Below are 20196 nucleotides of genomic sequence, written 5' to 3'. Positions count from 1 at the left end.
CCCCCCTCTCCCCTCTTGCCTCCCCCTCCCCCTTCCTCCTCCTCCCCCTCCCCTCTTTTTAAGAACATCAATGTATATATGTTTGGAATTAAGCATGTGTAGTAAAAAATTGTAAGCTTTTTAATTTATACTTGCACACTTAATGAACCAGGTCTTCAACAGAAACAAAAGATTTTACAGGAAAAACATCTGAAGGCAAAATCCTCATTGGACAAGATTCCTGTAGGAGGTGGTGTAAGTATTGATCTCTACATTGAATGCTTTTTCTTGTGTTAGATAACATCCTAACCTTTGCTGAAAACACAGTGTACTTGTTAATGAGGAATCTATGCAAACTTTGTTGCATTTACTTTTTTGTGTCATGGTGTTACAAGAGTGGATAAAGGGTGCATTCATATTAAGATCTTACTCTTGTCAAAATAAAATTTGACCCAGTGACCGTGAAGTAACAGCGATCATAAATCTAAATCAGGATGGTGAATGGCTTGGAGAGGAACTTGTAACTGGTGATGTTCAAACATATATTTTCTGCGCTCGTCCTTCAAGATGGAAGTGGTTATGGAATTGGAGCATGCTATGGAGCCGAAGTGATTTTTTTTTAAAGTGCATTTCCTGGATGCTAAGCACTGGTGCTACTGAGCCTCGCTAATGGAGAGAGTGATATTTGTAGAATAGCTGTCCATGAAGTGGGCTGCTTTGTCCTGGGTGATTTCAAACTGCTTGAGTGATGTTGGAGCTGCACTCATGCAGGCAAGTGAGGAGTATTCCATCACACTGCTGACTTGTGCCTTATAGGTGGACAGGTTTTGGGGAGTCAGGAGGTGAGTTATTCCCCTCAATATTCCTAGCCTTTGACCTGCTTTTGTAGCCACTGTTTATATAGTGAGTCCAATGCAGTTTCTGGAAGAAAGTGAGGACTGCAGATGCTGGAGACCAGAACTTAAAAATGTGTTGCTGGAAAAACTCAGCAGGTCAGGCAGCATCAAAGGAACAGGCCCAGAATTCAGTTTCTGGTCAATGGTAATCTCTGGGATGGTGTTAGTCAGGGATTTGTTGATGGTAATGCCATTAGAATGTAAATGGATGATGGTTAGCTTCTGTCTTGTTTCACACTTGTGTGACACCAGTTATTTGCTACCTTTCAGCTCAAATCTTGGTATTGACTCATCTTGCTGCATTTCGGATGAACTGCTTCAATATCTGAGGGTTTACACAGGGCATCAAACTTTGTGCACTCATAAGTGAACATCCCCACTTCCCATTTTTATGATAGTCACTGATGAAACAATTGACAACAGTTGGGTCAAAGACATTACCCTGAGAAACCTGAGTTGGATGACTGACCTCCACCAACACAACAATTTTTCTTTGCATTAGGTATGACTTCAACCAGTGGAGAATTTCCAGAAAACACACACAAGATGGTGGAGAAACTCAGGCCTGGCACCATCTGTCAGGAGAGGAACAGAGTTGATGTTTTGAGTCAAATATAATTTCTGAAGCAGAGTCTGGTTTCTGTACAATTTTCTGTTTGTTTGAGATTTCCAACATCTGGAGTATTTTGCTTTACTTTTTGATCGAGTCTCCCCCAATTCCTATGACCTGTACTTTTGCTGGGGCTCCTTGATGTCACACTTGATGAAATGCAATCTTGATGTCAAGGACAGTCACTCTCCCTTCACCTCAGGAATTCAACTGTTAGTGTATGTTTGAACCAAGGCTGTAATGAAAACTAGGCTGGCCCTGGTGACATCCAAATTGAGCATCACTGATTAAGTTCTGTTTGATGACATTAACCCCTTCCATTATTTTATTGTTGATTAAGCTTCGGCTGATGTGATAGTAATTCAATAGATTTATTTGTTCTGTTTTTTGATTTTTGTTTACTTGACAACTGAGTAATTTTCCATATTGCCAGATCAATACCGCTGTTGAAGTTGTACTGGAACATTTTGGTCATTGACACTGCAAATTCTGGAGCACAAGACCTCCATGCTATTGCTGGTGTAATGTAGGACCCAAAGACTTGACAGTAACCAGTGCCTTGACCCATTTCTTGTTATCAAGTATAGTGAATCAAACTGACCAAAATTATTTGTGATTTATTCCCCTTAAATTATTTAAAACATTAGTTCTGGATAGTTGATTTATAAGTGACCTGTATAATGAAAAGGTAGTGGTCAGCTCTAGCTGAGCAGTTTTAGTTCAGTCTTGAACAGGTGAGAAGTTCAACAGGGAGCTATGTGGAAACGTGCGCTCGCTCTCTCGCTCGCGCGCTCTGCCTCGCGCGCTCTGCCTCGCGCGCTCTGCCTCGCGCGCTCTGCCTCGCGCGCTCTCTCACCCTTCAACTCCAAGCTATAATCATGTGTTCCATTTATACTGGTTTTGTAAGGGAGTCTGCTTCTTGGGACTGTTGTGTATATTTGGAACAGCGTAATTAAGTCTTATTTGAATAGACTGAGTTCTGTCAGGGTTCTTTATTCTGTTCTTTGTTTTATTGTGTAATTTTGTGAATAAATTTTTCAGTTTTTAAAATCTAGTACTCAACCTAGCTAACTTAATCTGGCTAATTTTCACTGTACACTTACCAAAACAAATTGCAAAGTTATGGTCTGAGCTACCTGCTTAAGAATGTTTGTTTTTGAGTGGTCTGGCTTAATCCATAACAGCTGACCAGTTATGACGACTACCCATGCCACTTATCCTGGCGTGGTGGAAGTATGCCTTTTTCAGCAATCAACAGCTTTCTAAACCACTGCAAAGAGGACATTGAGACAACCGTGTAATGTGTAGGTTACAAACACTTGCAACCATGGCTCACCTTTTTTTAACGTAGTAAAGTGCGTTAAGACACTGATTTCTAAATGCAAGGAAGGTTTATCCACTGCTTAAATGATCTCCAACTGATCCCTTTTCTCCTTTTGAACTTACAGATCTGTGAACACAGGCTATTCTTTCAAAATTCTTTTACATAGGATGTGGATGATAATCAGAATGGCAGCATCAGGCCATCTCTGATGACCTCAAGTTGACGTAGAACTATCACCTTGAACTGTTGCAGTTAGTATGGTCTATTACCCACAGTGTATGAGGAGCGGAGTCCCAGGACTTTGTTGTTCCTTCAGTGTCACAGCAATGTAGTTCTAGGTTAAGATAGTCTCCACTTTGAAAATTGCAGATGCTGATATTCCTATGTGTCATGCCTCCCCCTTCCCCAGTCAAGGTGCTAAATGTTGGGGGTTTGCAAAGAGCTGTCCAATGAGTTTTGGTGAGTTGCTGCATTGCATCTTTTATGCAATAGCTTTGTCACTTTACATCAAAGGTGGATACAATGCAGATCATGTGGATTGCTTTGTCCTGGATGGTGTTGAGAATTTTGTGTTGTAGGAGCTGACTATTCTAAACCAACTGGAAGTATTTCATAAAGTTCCTGAATTTTGCCATGTAGACAACAGGCTTTGGGGATTCAGCAGGTAAGGGATATACCTCAATTTTAAGCATCTGACTTGCTCTTCTAGCCAGGAAATTGATCGTGAAGGGTTCATGAATGCCAAAAAATGATGGTTAGATTGTATGCCTTCAACTTGCACTTGTGTGTCATTTTTTTTATTCATAAGTGGGACTTGGGCATCGCTGGCTGGCCAGTATTGATAGCCGAAGTCCCAGCATCCCTATTTGCACTTGCGAAGGTGGTGGTGAGCTGCCTTTTTGAATAACTGCAGTCCACTCGCTGTGGGTTGACCACGATGCCAGTAGGGAGGGAATTCCAGGATTTTGACTCAACAACTGTGAAGGAACGGTAGTTTCTTTCCAATCAAGGTGATGAGTGCCTTGGAGGGGAACTTATAGGTGATGGTGTTCCCAAGTACCTGCTGCCCTTGTCATTCTAGATGGAAGTGGTCGTGAGTTTGGAAAGTGCTGTCTAAGGATCTTTGGTGAATTTTTGGAGTGCATCTTGTAGGTAGTACACACTGCTGCTACTGAGCGCTGGTAGTGGAGGGATTGAATGTTTGTAGATGTGGTGCCAATCTAGTGGGTAGCTTTGTCCTGGATGGTGTCAAGCTTCTTGTGTTGTCGGAGCTGCACCCATCCAGGCAAATGGGGAGTATTCCATCATACTCCTGACTTGTGCCTTGTAAATGGTGCTTATGCTTTTTGGGGTGTTGGGAGGTGTTACTACCACAATATCCCTCGTCTCTGACCTGCTCTTGAAGTCACTGTGTTTAAGTGTGAATCCAGTTGAGTTTCTGATCAATGGTAATCCCAAGGATGTTGACAGTGGGGGCTTCAGTGATGGTAATACCATTGAATGTCAAGGGGTGGTGATTAGTGTGTCTCTTATTGATGATGGTCATTGTCTGTCATGTATGTTACTTGCTGTTTTGTGTGCAGGTCACCTTAATTCTCATGAGGTCTAACTAAGACACAAGCTACAAACAAAACTAGATAGTTAGTTGAGAAATTTGGCAGATCTGGCAGCACCTGGAGAGAAAAGCACTTGATTCGAGTCTACTGACCCTCAGTGGACTCAACATTAACTCTGTTTTTCTCTCCACGGATGCTGCCACACCTACGGAGTTTCTCTAGCACTTTGTTCTTGTTTTGGATCTCCAGCATTTGCGATTTTGTTTAATTATAAGCAGTACTCGTGCTGATGTAATCCATCAGAGCTCCAAAGCCCTCCTCAGACATGTAAATCTCCACGTTATTAAAGTAACCTTCCAACGAACTTTTCACATGAGCAGATGAAAAAGCAGCTATGAGCTATCACATTTGATTTCATGTGGTTATCCTGACTTCAGCCTCTTGATCACTGCCTCTCATTTTGCATTTGTTCAAGCTTGTCAGAGAAGGCAGAACCATAGTTAACTACAAAAACTGTGTGATTGTAGCTGAGTATTTAACACTGAAATAGACAACCTGCCTATGGGTGTTTATACACAGCTAAATATACCAGGGCTTAATGTGGGAGTCAGTGGTTGGACCTGGCTTCCTAGGATGCTCATGTTTTCTATGACTTCATTCATCCACCTCTATCTAAATTGACATTAAAATTTCAAAAAGTAAGTACTTCAGTCAAAATTCTATTAACACCAGGCGATGGACTGTTAATCCAGAAACCCAGGAAATGTTCTGGGGACCCCAGTTTGAAACCTGCCATGGTAGATAGTAAAATTTAAAAGTGTCCTTTAGGGAAGGAAATCTGCCATCCTTACCTGGTCTTACCTACACATGACACAAAATTTAAAAAAACACTAATTAGTAAAAGAACTATAGCTGTGAAATACAAATATTGAATTTACAGCTCTTTATTCTGAAGGATTAACTGAAACTTTTACCATCCTTGGAAAAATTCTGTAATGAATTTTTTTTTCTTTTTTCCTCTTTTTTTTTTTTCTTTTTCTTTAAACCCCCCCACACTACCGCCTAACTGCGGTAGTGCTTATTCTTTCACTAACACCCATGGTGTGTGTGTGCAGGTGTGAGACACAGTGAAAGACATAGGGTGTACGAATCTTTATTCAATTTCCACCACCAGGAAGAAAGGAAACATCCGAGTGGCCAGTGACAAGCAGTGCCCTTCACAAAAGGCAATGCTATGTGATCAAAGTGAAGGGAGGGCAGGGACTAAATCAAAATAGAGTTGGAATGCACTCCACTCCCTGCGGCGCCCACCTCTCCCTGAACAACTCCAGGGTGTTGGTGGACAACGCGTGCTCCTTCTCCAAGGACACCCGGGCTCTAACGTAACCGCGGAAGAGGGGCAGGCAGTCGGCCCTAACGACCCCCTCCACGGCCCGCTGCTTGGACATGTTTTTGGCCAGGTCCAGGGGCAGACCCAGGAGGAGGTCTTCAGACCCGCCCCCTCTCCTCCGTACCGGGTGCCCGAAGATCATCAGCGTGGGACTGAAGTGCAACCAAAAGCAGAGGAGGTTGTTTTTAAGAAAATCAAAAAGGGAGTGCAAATGCCCACACCCAATATACACATGGTCCACGGACTCCACAGCGCCACAGAACAAGCAGTTGGGCTGGGAGTCCGTGAACCACCGCAATCTGCGGTTGCAGGGGACCGCTGCGTGCAGCACCCACCACTCCAGTTCCCCGTGAGAAAGGGGGAGGACTCCCGCGTAGAGAGCCCTCCACTGGGGATCCCCACCGCCCAGTGGCAAATGGGCACGCACCCGGATGGTGGATGAGGCAGAAGAGGTGGACGGTGTGCAGCAGCAGTCAATACATGGCCCGCCTTTTTACATCCTTAAAAGGGACAAAATTAAAATTCTGGAGGCGGCTCAGGTTGTGGGGCACAGGCTCCCTCAGGAAGTACGGGACCTTGGGGCCAATGTGAAATTCCGTCCGAGCTGGGTGAGCGTGGACGGGATCCCACCGCACACCTGAGCATCCTCCAACTGGTGCACTACGTCGGGTCCGAGCACCGCCATTTTAAGGCGTAGGATGGCGGTGGCCACGTACTGGATGTCTACTGCTGCCCTGCTCGCTATGTTCTGCGGCAGTATCCAGCCCAGGTCCCCGGCACCCAGCACATCCCCGACCCTGGTCACCCTCCCGGCCACGGCCCTCCCCTCTGACAGCCACTCGAACCCGCGAGTATGGAAGTGCGGATTCCTGAGCAACGGCTCCCTGACGACAGCCGCTATTCCTGCCGGAGGGTAGGTGCGACGCGATTCGACCATGTTCCAGACAGTGATCAGGTCCTGGTAAAAGACAGGCAGCGTCTTGAGGGCAACCTCCAAACCGTCACGGTTGACGAACAGGAGCTGCGTGTCGTAGTTGAGGTTACGCACTTGGCGGAAAAAATATGTCACCAGGGTGCACCACTTAGGAGGAAGTTCAACGTAAAGGTATCGCTGCAAGGTCTGAAGGCGGAATGTCGTGACCTGGGTGCGGACGCACACCAGCGACTGACCGCCCTCCTCAATAGGGAGACTCAGAACCTGCGCAGCGACCTAGTGCATCTTTTTGCGTGGGTTTCCTCCGGGTGCTCCGGTTTCCTCCCACAGTCCAAAAGATGTGCAGGGTCAGGTGAATTGGCCATGCTAAATTGCCCGTAGTGTTAGGTAAGGGGTAAATGTAGGGGTATGGGTGGGTTTCGCTTCGGCGGGTCGGTGTGGACTTGTTGGGTCGAAGGGCCTGTTTCCACACTGTAATGTAATCTAATGTAATCTAATCTAAAAAGAAGTCGACCAACGTTCTCTGGATGTCAGCGACAAAGCCAGGAGGAGGGACCAAAGTGACCAACTGGTACCACAGCATGGCAGCCACCAGCTGGTTTATGACCAGCACTCGACTCCTGTAAGATGGCACTCAGAGCAGTCCTGTCCAGCGGCCTAGGCGAACCGAGACTTTGGCCTCCAGCTCCTGCCAGTTCGCCGGCCAGGATTCCTCAGCCGGGCTGCATAATGAATTTTTATCCCTTTGTGTAATGTTTTTAACATTTATTACTCATTGAGTAAGTGCAGATTTTAACTGTTAGTGAGTCAAAATGCCTTAATTATGAAATGAGCATTAATTGTATAATTAACTCACTCACAGCTGAGTTTAATGAGTGAGTAAATTGGGTAGGTAAGGACTTGTGTAAACTGTGTAACATGATGGGAGAATGAATTAAAGGATGGCATTGTATATAATTTTCAATCTCGGGGGGATGTAACTTCTTTATCATTCTATTCTTTGCGCGGAAGGGGAGTATGTGTGGATGTAACATGACTGCAAACTGTAACAATGCATTTCTTATATTATTATCACTCCCTTCGGGTCACAACATCATCTTGAACATATGCTGGTGTCACATCATTGCTTTAACCAAGGCATTCCATAATCTCATGAGCTGTGTCCCATAACCAGTAGTAAAAGTGTAATGGTTATGGAAGTTGTATCTTTTTCAGTTAAAGAATGTTTGATTTTGAAACAAACAGCTTTGTTTTCTAATCTCCACTCTTGTTTCTTTTCAACTACTTGTTATGAAATAACACATTCTACTGTTATTAAAGGACTGGTCTTGTATTTGAAGCAGTTTACATTGAGGGAACTGTAAGCTTTTGTATTTCAAGTCCTTAGTGTTGCACTTCAAAGTGGCAGTCTGTAAATACTTCATGCCTTTGTCATTCTTTCTCCTCTCTCATCTGATAAGGAGTTTCCTAAGTGGATTCAGAGTGAAAACTATAAAAACATCAAATATTCTCCTTGTCTCTGTTGATTCACTTTATAAAAGCGGCCCCAGTTCTAGCTTTTCCGAGGAGAGGAAAATCCTTCGCGTTTTCTGTTATGACCCCTTTTGGTTGTGTCAGAGCTTTACAGCACAGAAAAAGGCCCACTGGCCTGTTGAGTCTATATGCTGGTCAAAAACAACTAGCTAAGTATTTTAATTCCAAATTACTAACACTTGACCCATAGCTTTGTATGCCTTGGCATCACAAGTGTATATCTGAATACTTAAATGTTATGAGTGTTCCTGCCTCCTCCAACTTTACAGGCAGAGAGTTCCAAATTCCCACCACCCTCTGACCGAAACCTTTTTTTTCTTTACACCCACTCCAAACCTCCTGCCCTTTAAATCTATTCTCCCTTGTCATTTATCTCTCCACCAACAGGAAACGTTTCTTCCAGTCTATCCTGTCTATATCCCTCATAATTTCATAGTCTCCTGTTTTGTTTCCAAAGAAAACACCTCCAGTCTCTCCAATCACATTTCATAATTAAAATACTCCACCCCAGGTGACATTCTGGTAAATTTCCTCTGCACCTAATTCATTTTCATTACATCCCTCCTATAATGTGGATTTCAGAACTCCACACACTACTCTATTGGTGGCCTTCCTAACATTTTGTATAGTTCCAGCATAGGGTCCCTCCTCTTAAATTGTTTGCCTTGGCTGATAAAGGCAAGTATCTTATGCCACCTTAACCCCTTTATCTACCTGCCACACTACCTTAAGGGACCAATGAACATGCACACCCAAGGTCCTTCTGATCCTCCGTGCTTCCCAGGATCCGACGTTCATCAGGTATTCCCTTGTATTGTATGTCCTGCCCAAGAGCATCACCTGTCTTTTTTTCCAGATTAAATACCACTTGTCACTGATAGGTTGGTCAGATAGGCCTATGTCCTTTTGTAATCTAATATTGTCTTCACTATTTACCACCCCACCAATATCGTATCATCTGTGAACTTATTGATCAACCCTCCCAGGTTCAAATCCACATCATTTATACAATGGTATGTAGAATTTATATAAAAGTCTACATCAAGATATAATGATGCAGTGTAGAAAGAATTTTAGTCTGCATCTAGCTCTGCTATACTTTAACCACAATGTTTCCTTTCCCAATATTGAAGAACATCATTTTGATTAGCAAAAAGAATTGTTATATTTTTTTAAAAATAAAGCTAACCAATAAGTACAAGACCTTTCTTTAAATTTAACATCTGATGATCCAATTTCTATATTTGCAGGTCAGCCTATGGCCAGACATGGATGATATGCGACTTACTAAAAGAGAAGTACTTGTTCTCACTATATCATCTTTGCTCCTAATTTTTGCTGTCGTCACCTTGTTTGAATACTTGCATGGTATGTGCTCCATTTAGCAACAGAAAAGCTAAAGCCTTATTTAAATTATTCTTCATAGGTTTGACTGTAAAACGAAGCTGTGTGCAGCAGAGGAGATTTTGCTGAAGTGTTTCTTTCCAAAATATATTTCCTCAGTTGTGAATGTTGAAGGACCGAACATTTTATTTTAATATCTAGAATTTACATTGTTTCCTCAGATTGAAATGTTTAATGAGGATTTAAATTTTTGCACTCTGCTTATCATAGATTGATCTGGCAGGAGAAAACTTGATGGCTTGAAACTTTTTTGCATTTGAGTCTCTGATCCTCTGAGTTCCGTCTCCCATGAAGTTTTATGCCACCTGAGCAATGTAATCTTGAATCTCATTATTCTGTAGCTTTAGTAGATACAGCAAATCACTGTGGCAGTGCTAATTAATAACTTCTATTTGTTTTTTTTTTTAGGCCCATTACTGTTACACTTAAATTACTACAGTGGGAGAGTCAGGACATTCCATGGGCAACACCCTATTGCAAGGAGCTCAGAAGTAGCACTCAACCAATCGCTCATAAGGTGGCACAAGGATTTCTGGAAACTACTGGTAATGAACAGTTGGAGCATCAAAGCTAGAATTGGCTGATACTTTCCTGACCAACCTACATAAACTACAAAATGCCATTGCTTCGCTATTATCATGAAACCTATGTTGCTCCCCTATTTAACCATTAATTTAAGGTAGCCTAATGATGGCCCACTTACTTGCATCTAAGCCCTACTCCAGAGACCTGATTTGTAAAGTAGACTAGGACTTATGTGGAGTACTGATGGGATATATAATCATTTGGTTGACGCATTAAACCCCTCTGTCTCAGATGGATATGAATGATCTCATTGCACGATTTGAAAAAGAACAACAGTGTTCTCCTGCCACGAACAATATTTCTCCCTCAGCCACCATCTTTCAAAACAGATCATTGATCGTTTAACTCATGGCTGCAGGACATTGCTGTGCACGATTTGGCTCCTTGCTTTAAGCTACAACAACAACTACCTTAATAATAGTTATGTCGCTTGTTGAAGCTGAGTTAGATGGCTGACAGTGCTCTGCATATTCCAGACATAACATATTCCATTTAAAGTTTTGAGTATTATCCAAGAGTTTAAGTAACTGTACTAGTGGAATATTCTCATGCCATCTGCTGACACGATCAGAACTGCAACCAAATGAAGTGCCAGAAAATGCAGCTTAAAAGAAAATGGTGCAGTTGAACTTATTTGTCCAAAAGTTTTTGTGCAAAATACTAATCCTACAAATTGGCATGTGTTCAAAAAGGTTTTAAGAGGAATCATTTTAAAAATTGGAATTGTAAAACCATGGATTAAGTGGGGTTTATTTTGGGGGATGGCTTTATTATTTATTTACAGTTTGTGGGCCTCACTGGCAAAGACTATTTACTACCATCCCCAGTTTTCCCTTCAGAAGCTGTATCTTAAAATACAGCAGTCTAATAATGCTAGGTAAGGAGTTCACAATAAAAGAAGCAAAATTATTTTTGCCACTTCAAGATGGTGAGAGACTTGGAAAGGAATTCTCAGCTACTGCTATATTCCCTGCTATCCTTATCCTTCTCGGAGTGGACAATGTGAGTTTAGAAGGCACGATCAAAAGAGATTTAGAGTTGTCAGTGTAGTTTGTATATTACCCACAATGCAGCACTCTCATTTGGAGAGAGTGAATGTTAAAGATTGTGGATGTGGTATGAAGCATGTAGGCTGCTTTATCCTGGATGGTGTCTAGCTTCTTGACCTGTTGCTAGAGCTACATTCATTCAGGCAAGTGGAAACCATCAGACTGCTGATTTATGCTGAGCCAGGAGGTGTATCTTTTTCTGTAGAATACCTGGAGTCTGACCAGAATATTCATATTTAGTCAACTTTCTAATCCATGGTAAGCCCAAGATGGGGGTGATGGGAACCTTGGTGGTTTTAATCAGTTGATTGTCAAGATGGGATATGAGTGCAGTCGGTGATTAGATTCTCTCTTATTTGCAGCATGCCAATGTCCGGCAATGACCATTGTCACCATTATTTGTCATCTATCAGCCTAGGTCTGAATTCTCTTGTTTCATTATCTGAGCAGGTGTAACTGGAAATGAATACTGGGCAAATCATCAGCAAATAACAACTGCACTTCTGTCTCTACTTGGAATACTGTGAGCAGACATAGGCACCACACCTTAGCAAGGATATATCGTCCTTGGAGGGTGTACAACATAGGTCTGCAAGAATGATACCTGGATGTGAAGGATTAAGTTATAAAGAGAGATTATACAAATTAGGTCTGTTTTTCTGTATAATTTAGAAGGTTAAGGGGTAGTCTGATCAAATCTTCAAGATATTAACAGGAAAAGTCAGGGTAGATAAACATCAACTCTTTCCACTTATTGGAGATTCTAGAACTAGGGGACCACAGTCTGAGAATTGAAGCTAGACCGTTCTGGAGAGATCATAGGGAGCATTTTTAAACAGAAGGTAGTACAGGTTTGGAACTCTCTTCCACAAATGGCAGTTGATGCTAGATCAGTTGTTAGAGTTTTAAATCTGAGAATTTTTTTTGTGTGTATCGCAAAAGATATGGCCAAAGGCAGGTAATTGGAAATAGGCCACAAGTCAGCCATGATCTCATTGAATGTCCATGATGTGGAAGTGCTGGTGTTGACAACCTGGTGTCATGTGACTGATTTTATCATCCAGCAGGTTTATTTGAAATGATAAGCTTTTGGAGCATTACCTGAGCATGAATCCAACTAGTTGCAAGATTTTCCCTTTATTTATGTTGACTTAAATTTCACTGACGCAGCACTTCATCACATATTGCCTTGCTATTCCGGGCTATCACTGTCACGTCTTGGATTTGATTATTTCCTCTGCTTAAACCAGACTCTAAGGAGGTTTGGAGTCATGTTGTCCTCTCAATACACAATTATGTAGATAACTGGGAAGCAGCTTCACATACTGGTACAAAATACTGCATAAGTATATTATATATGTATTGATATATTAATAACATAGGATTGCTTAGCTCAGTTGGCTGAATGGCTGGTTTGTGATACAGACTGATGCTAATAGCATGGGTTCAGTTCCTACACTGGCTGAGGTTATCATGAAGGACTATCCTTCTCAATCTTTCCGCTCGCCTGAAGTGTGGTGATCCTCAGGTTAAATCCCACCAGTCATCTGTCCCTAATGAAGGAAAAGCCATCTTCAAATCTCTAATGGGTGAGGGGGTAAGAAATGAATAAAAATGACTTGATCCAGAATACTATTAGAGATTAACACGTTTGCTGAGCTGGAACTAGACTGCCTTCTGATATGTGGGAGTCTTAAATTTAAGAGGGAAAAGAAACTGTGATTCATACTTAAACTTTGAACAGACTTTTTCGAAAAAAATCTAGGAAAATATGATGAGCAGCTTCCAAATTTTAACACATGGTTGGGTTAAGTTGTGTTTTTTTTTAAATATTGACAGTTATTAACTTGGGAGTAGCTTGGTATGTTACTGCAAAATACTGCATAAACATGTCTGTTTTTATAGTTTTGACTTGATCTAGTCTCAATTCCCTCAAACGTGCATGTTTCTAACTGGCTGTATGGGAAAATATGAGCACAAGTAGAATATTTTGTACACTTTGGCTCAAAATTCATGATTAACTTGAATATTGTACATTTGTACAGTTCTAAGTTGAATAAACTTCAGCAAACTTATGCTGATTTGTTTTCTGAAATGATGACCCATAACAGTATTTGTAAGGCTGTTTGCATTTCATTTCTGATCACTGGTAATCCCAGAATGTTTATAGTGCAGGATTCAGCAATGGTAATACTGTTGAATGTTATGGGGAGTTGGTTGTATTCTCTCTTGTTGGAAGTGGTCATTGCCTGTGCCATGACTGTTACTTGCCACTTATTAGCTCAAACTTGGATACTGCCAGGGTCTTGCTACTTATGGACATAGATTGCTCCAGTATCTTAGAAATGCCAGGTTTTCTAAGAATGAAACAGCATATCAGTTGCTTCCAGTCCAAGGTTCCATGATTTCCTAGCTGCCAATGTTTCCCACCTGAGTGGGAATCTGTGCAAACTATGTTTCAAGATCTGGTCTTTCAGTTGAACTTCAGCAATGTTATTACCTCTGTTCTTTTGAAATTGTTTTTTTAAAAGTTATTGATATTAAATGTAATTTCTTTCTTGGTGTAATTTGTTGAAACTACAGGATAACATTCAACAACAGTTTGAAGTGCCCTTTTGTTGTGTGCATGCAACCTTCATCCTCTATATCATGTTTTACGTTGCTGGAATAACAGTGCTGCTTTACTACTTAGTGGATAACATGATTCAGAAAAGTCGACTCACTCCAAAGAGAATAAAGACCTGGTAAGCTTCCCATTGTTTAATGTCTTATGTGAGTAGCTGCAACTTTTTTTTTCCCTGTGCACCTCAAGTGGAACTCTTAAGTCATGTAACCACACACAAGGTAGTAATATCTGTGCTGTTTGCTAGAAGCAGTCCTCAACACCTTGCCATTTTCAACATGATTTTGTGATTTCCCGCATTCAACACATCTGAAAAAGATTTATCCATTTATCTTGTTGCTGTTGTGGAACCCTGCTGCGCAAACTACCTGATCTGGCCTACTTGTGACTTGGGTTCCACACTGGTTAATAATTCCCTTTGGTGGAACTGGGAATGAGTACAAAAAGCTGTCTTTCTAGCATTGCTAAATCCCAAGGACAAAAAGAAACTACTATGTATACAGGTGTATTAAAGAGAGTGTGATTTAACTGGTGGATTAATGTTTTTAATTCAGTTTTGGATGTAGGCAACATTGAAAAGGCTGACATATTCTAATTCCTTAGCTACCATGAGAAGACATTTGTCCTTTGATAGGCAACCTAAGAGCAGCCATGTTGATGTAGGATTTCAGTTGCATATAACCATCTTTCCTTCCTTGCTTTTTGTTTTAAGAGGGTATTAGAAAATCAGATTTTTTTTTACGGAATCTGTCTGTTCTATTGTCAAATTTACTGATACCAGATTACTTATTTCCAGATTTTATTTCTAAATTGAATTTAGTTTCTTAAAATTTAACAGAATTGGAACTTTCATTTTTCATCTTATTCAGCCTCTGGATTACTACTCCAGTTTTATTAGCACTATTTTTGTATTTTAAAAGTCAATTTAGAAGCCGTACCCTGAACAAAGGTTTAAACATTCAAAATTAAATGTGTATTTACTTAAATGATTAATTATCATTCTGTGTAAGCAGTTAGTCTTCCTCAAACAAGTAGAAACCTGTCACAAATTTATCAGAGATGCACATTATAGTACAGCTTCAAAATTTCATCCTAATAATTGCAAGAGGAACTTGGGGTGCATTAAAGTGATTTCTTAGAATAGTGACTCTGGGCTCAACATTTTGTCCTGCTGAAGTTGTAACTGGACAAATCCGATCCCAAATATAAATCTGGCTTAATGGATCATATTTTGATTCTGTTTTGGGTTTTAACAAAGTGGTCTCTTGCTGAAACATAACACACAATGCTGCAGAGTTTGTTTTAATAATAATATAGAAGTTCATTCACAACAGAAATGAAGATAAAATGCAATAAACAAAACCTTCTACTTAACCAATTCAAAGATCTTTAGACATGCAGTAAAAGTATAATCCCACATAGCTCCTCTATAAATTGAAACGAAAACAAATCGGCTTTTAAATAGTATCCAAAACACACCCTGGTTCAACACCTAAAACACCACTCGCATAATATTCCCACCATAGTCCCTATATCTAACACCTTAGTAGATTGTGACTTCAACTTATAGACTGGACCTGCTCTTCCTAGAGTTATCATATACTTGTGTATATAAATGTACTTAATTGTAAGTAACCCAAAGAGCCTGTTCCTATACTGTACTGTTCTGTGTTCTATGTTTTGTTGGAGTGGGAGAAGGATCCAGCTGGAGTGGTCTGCATCAGTACCAAGGACATACATAGGACTGAGAAAGACACCTGATGTAATGTGAGCAGCTTGTGACAAAAGCAGAACCACAAAGGTGGGAATCTCAGGATTACTACCTGAGCCACAAGCAAATTTATCTAGGCTAAGTAAGATTAGAGGGGTAAATGTATGGCTCAAAGATTAGTATGGAAGAAATGGGTTTTGATCCATGGGCCTTGAAACTAATGAGGGAGGTGATTGTTTTGGAGGGGATCCAGAGGAGGTTTACAAGAATGATGCCGTGTATGAAGGGCTTGAGGAGTGGTTCAAGACTCTGGGCCTGTATGCGATGGAGTTTGCAAGGAAGAGGGAAGGAATTAATTGAAATTTACTGAATACAGAGGCCTAGATAGAGTGGATGTGGAGATGTTGTTTCCAATAGCAGGAGACACTAAAACCCAAGGACATAACCCTTTAGAATTGAAATGAGGAATTTCTTCATCCAGGGATGGAACCCATTGGAATTCGTGGAACTCAATGCCACAGAGAACTATGGAGGACAAATCAAAGTGTATTTAAGACAGATTAAGAGGTAGATTCTTGATGAGTAAGGGGACCAAAGGTTATAGGAATAAGGCAAGAGAATGAGATTGAGCAACATATCTGTCATGAAGGAATAGCAGAGCAGATTTAATGGACGAAATGCCCTAATTCTGCTGCTATATCTTGTGGTCTTATGGGTACTCACACTGATGCTAAGGAAAGAGTGCTGTTCTATTAAGATGGACTTCATTTGAACCATGCTCGGACCAGTGTTTTTGCAGATTATATAGTTAGGATTGTAGATGGGGCTTTGAACTATTTAAGGGGGTGGCAGAGGCTTTCAACCAAAGGAAATCTAAAAAACAAAGTTATGAGACCAAAGTAAAGATAGTAAAGAAGTGATCAATAATCATATCTAGCAAGGAGAAGTATAAAATATATGCAGAAGAATGCAGTAGGTATGGTATTGTGAGTAATGTATTTGTATGAATTAAGGATTGGTTAATGTACAGAAACTATTTGGTATGAACAGTCTTTTAGGTTGGAAGGGCATAACTAGTGGAGGGCCAAAAGGATCAGTCCAAGGTCCTATCTGTATTGATGACTTGTCATGGAGACAGAGTGTAATGTATTCAAATTTGCTGATGATACAAAACTAAGTAGGAGGACATAAGGAATCTCCAGGGGACGAGGCATAACTGAGTGACTGCAAAATCTTGGTAGATGAAGTTTAATGTAGGAAATGAGGGTTTATGCAATTTGGTAGAAAGGATCAAAAGGCAGACCAGTATTTTAAAGTGCATCACAGAATGATCTATATGTTCTGGTCCATGATATGCAGAAGGTTAGCATACAGGTGCAGCAAATAATTAAGAAGTCAAGTAGAATTTTGGTCTTTATTGCTAGGGTGTTACATTTTCAACAAGGAAGTCTTTTTACTATTGATGTTTAAGGCTGAACCTTATGTGAAGTTATTTTAGAACATAGTACAGTACAACACAGTACAGCCCCTTCAGCCCTTGATGTTGTGCTGACCTTTTTTCCAACTCTAAGCTCTAACTAACCTATGTATCCTTAGTTTTACTATCATCCATGTGCCTATCGAAGAGTTGCTTTAATGTCCCTAATGTCTGACACCCACCACTGCTGCTGTCAGTGTGTTCATGCACCCACCAATCTGTTAAGAGCCTACCTCTGACATCTCCCCTAAATCTTCCTTCAATCACCTTAATGTTATGCTCTCTTGTGATAGCCATTTCTGCCATTGGAAAAAGTCGCTAGCTATCCACTCTATCTATGCCTCTCATTATCTTTTACACTTCTATCAAGTCACTTCTCATCCTCCTTTGCTCCAATGAAAAAAAAGTCCTAGCTCCTTCAATCTTTCTTCATAAGTGCTATTTTCTGGGTCTTTACATTGTGAGGCAGCAAAGACGGCCTTGAGTAGAGTGATATGCTCTTCCTGTCGGATGTGGGAGTTTAGGGAGAATTTTCATGTTACTGATGGTTATGTCGGCAGGAAGTGTCTTTGGTTGTGAATCCTATCATATCGCATGGATCAGTTGAAGCAGCAGTTAGAGGCAATAAGGAATTTATAGGAGCTGGGGATGTGATGGATGGCAGTTATAGGAAGGGAGAAAAACTGCAGATACACTCAGGTAGATGGGTTAATGCCAGGAAAGGCAGGAGGGGTAGGCAGGTAGTACAGGAGTCTTCTGTGGCTAACCCCATTTCAAACAAATATGCAGTTCTGGAAAATGTAGGGGGGGTGATGGACTCTCACCTGAACTGTTGTGGTTTCCAGCACCACTCTAATCTAGACTCTGGTTTCCAGCATCTGCAGTCATTGTTTTTACGTAGTTGATTTTAACCCTACTGTGAATCCTCTTGCAAGGATGCCTGCCTTGAAGAAGTTTTCCTCCTCTCTCTACAAGAATCTCAGGGAGTCCCTCTCCCACTGCAACTCCCAGGTCATTTCCTCTGCCCTGAAGCTCTTCAACCATGTCCTGAACCAAACTCGCTACTACAGCCACATTTGCTTCCTTAGTGCCTGCCTCCATAATCAACTCATCCCATACTGACTCCGGACCACCTTTAAACCAGCAGAGTTTGGATTCGAACAGGACAAACAGTACATACTACAGATTCAAAAACACCAGCAACGGTTCTCCTTCAGGATCCTCCACTCCACGCTCGCATCAATGCACTGGCACCTAACCTCTCTACTGTCAGCCCTGTCTCACCTGAGAGCCACACTGTCTTAGAATTGCAAAGGACCCCTTCTGTGTTATATCCTCAGAAGAATTCATACTCTCAACAAACAGTATTTCAACTCCATTTCAAACATCAAAAACTGTAAGTACAACAAACTTTTATCTACCCATCTCCATCACCAGCGCTCCTCAAACATTCCTCTGGAACTGCTCAGACGCCATTAGCCATGTGGCTCATGCAACCACCATCCCCACGCTGATTGATGTCACTTTCGCCCCTACAGCCACTTCTGCCCCTCACAATTCCTCATGCACCACACGTGACATCACTTCAGTCCCTCACATCATCGCTGATGTCACACGCTCAGTGACTTCTACCCCCCCCCACTGCCGTGTTTGCCACCACTTCAACGCCCACCAACACCACTCACCTGCATTCTGCTGAAATGCCCCCCAAAGATCCCACTGTCACCTCACCCCCAGTCCCAGCTCCATACCCACACCAGATCCCAGCTCCCAGCCCTGTCGAGTTTTCACCACCCCTCCAGACCTCCCCCTCACTGAGGACGAATGTTCAGTCCTCAGCAAAGGACTCGCCTTCATGCCCCTCCGTCCACGCATCAATGAATTTAATACACGCCGTGAAATCAAACACTTCTTCCGCCGCCGCCTCTGCCTCCGAGCTTACTTTCACAATCAGGACTCCCACCCACCTTCCGAGGACCCCTGCATCCACCTGGACACCTCGTGCTGGCCTATTACCCGCCCTCGACCTCTTCACTTCCAACTGCTGCCGGGACATTAACCGCCTCAATCAGTCTACCCCCCCTCTCCCACTCCAACCTCTCACCCTCACAATGTGCAGCCCTCCAATCCTTCTGCTCTAATCCTGACCTCACAATCAAGCCAGCAGATAAAGGGGGCGCAGTGGTAGTCTGGCGCACTGACCTCTACACTGCTGAAGCCAAACATCAACTTGAGGACACCTCTTCCTACTGCCATCTCGACCATGACCCCAACTCGAAACCATCATCTCCCATACAGAACCTCATCACCTCAGGAGATCTCCCACCCACAGCTTCCATCCTCATAGTCCGGGAACCCCGTACTGCCCGGTTCTACCTCCTTTCCAAGATCCACGAGCCTGACCACCCTGGCCGACCCATTGTCTCAGCATGCTCCTGTCCCACTGAACTCATTTTTACCTATCTCGACACTCCTATCCACCCCTAGTCCAGGAACTCCCCACGTACGTTCGAGACACCACCCATGCCCTCCACCTCCTCCAACACTTCTGTTTCCCTGGCCCCCAACACCTCATCTTCACCATGGATATCCAATCCCTGTATACCTCCATCCGCCATGATCAGGGCCTCCAAGCCCTCCGTTTCTTCCTCTCCTGGCGTCCCCATCAGTACCCTTCCATCGACACACTCATTCGTTTGGCTGAACTGGTCCTTGCCCGCAACAATTTCTTCTTCAAATCCTCCCACTTCCTCCAGACCAAAGGGGTAGCCATGGGCACCCGTATGGGCCCCAGCTATGCCTGTCTCTTTGTTGGCTATGTAGAACAGTCGGTCTTCGGTAATTACACCGGCACAACTCCCCACCTCTTCCTCCGCTACATTGATGACTGCATTGGCGCCACCTCGTGCTCCCGTGAGGAGGTTGAGCAATTCATCAACTTCACCAACACCTTCCACCCTGATCTTAAATTTACCTGGACCATCTCTGACACCTCCCTCCCCTTCCTGGACCTCTCCGTCTCCATTAATGACGACCGACTTGACACCGACATCTTTTACAAACCCACCGACTCCCACAGCTACCTGGATTACACCTCTTCCCACCCTACCTCCTGCAAAAATGCC

The 20196-nt window shown here is 42.4% G+C and overlaps 2 protein-coding genes across 6 annotated transcripts in view; one reads left to right on the top strand and one right to left on the bottom strand.

Moving 5' to 3' along the window:
* LOC122558213 overlaps window positions 1-20196 on the top strand; it is a 55007-nt gene that overhangs the window by 17722 nt on the left and 17089 nt on the right. For all 5 annotated transcript variants that reach the window (XM_043706571.1, XM_043706543.1, XM_043706560.1 and 2 more), the window contains 4 exons: window positions 152-234; window positions 9473-9590; window positions 10035-10171; window positions 13844-14004. In XM_043706571.1, the coding sequence (XP_043562506.1) occupies window positions 152-234; window positions 9473-9590; window positions 10035-10171; window positions 13844-14004 (499 nt within the window). The remainder of the gene's footprint in view (window positions 1-151; window positions 235-9472; window positions 9591-10034; window positions 10172-13843; window positions 14005-20196) is intronic.
* The window catches only part of cenph (centromere protein H), a 79197-nt gene that overhangs the window by 46641 nt on the left and 12360 nt on the right, over window positions 1-20196 (bottom strand). The window lies entirely within an intron of this gene.

Source organism: Chiloscyllium plagiosum, chromosome 2 (genome assembly GCF_004010195.1).
Source record: "Chiloscyllium plagiosum isolate BGI_BamShark_2017 chromosome 2, ASM401019v2, whole genome shotgun sequence".
NCBI classification, from domain to species: Eukaryota; Metazoa; Chordata; class Chondrichthyes; order Orectolobiformes; family Hemiscylliidae; genus Chiloscyllium; species Chiloscyllium plagiosum.
This window is presented reverse-complemented; position numbering and strand designations above follow the sequence as displayed.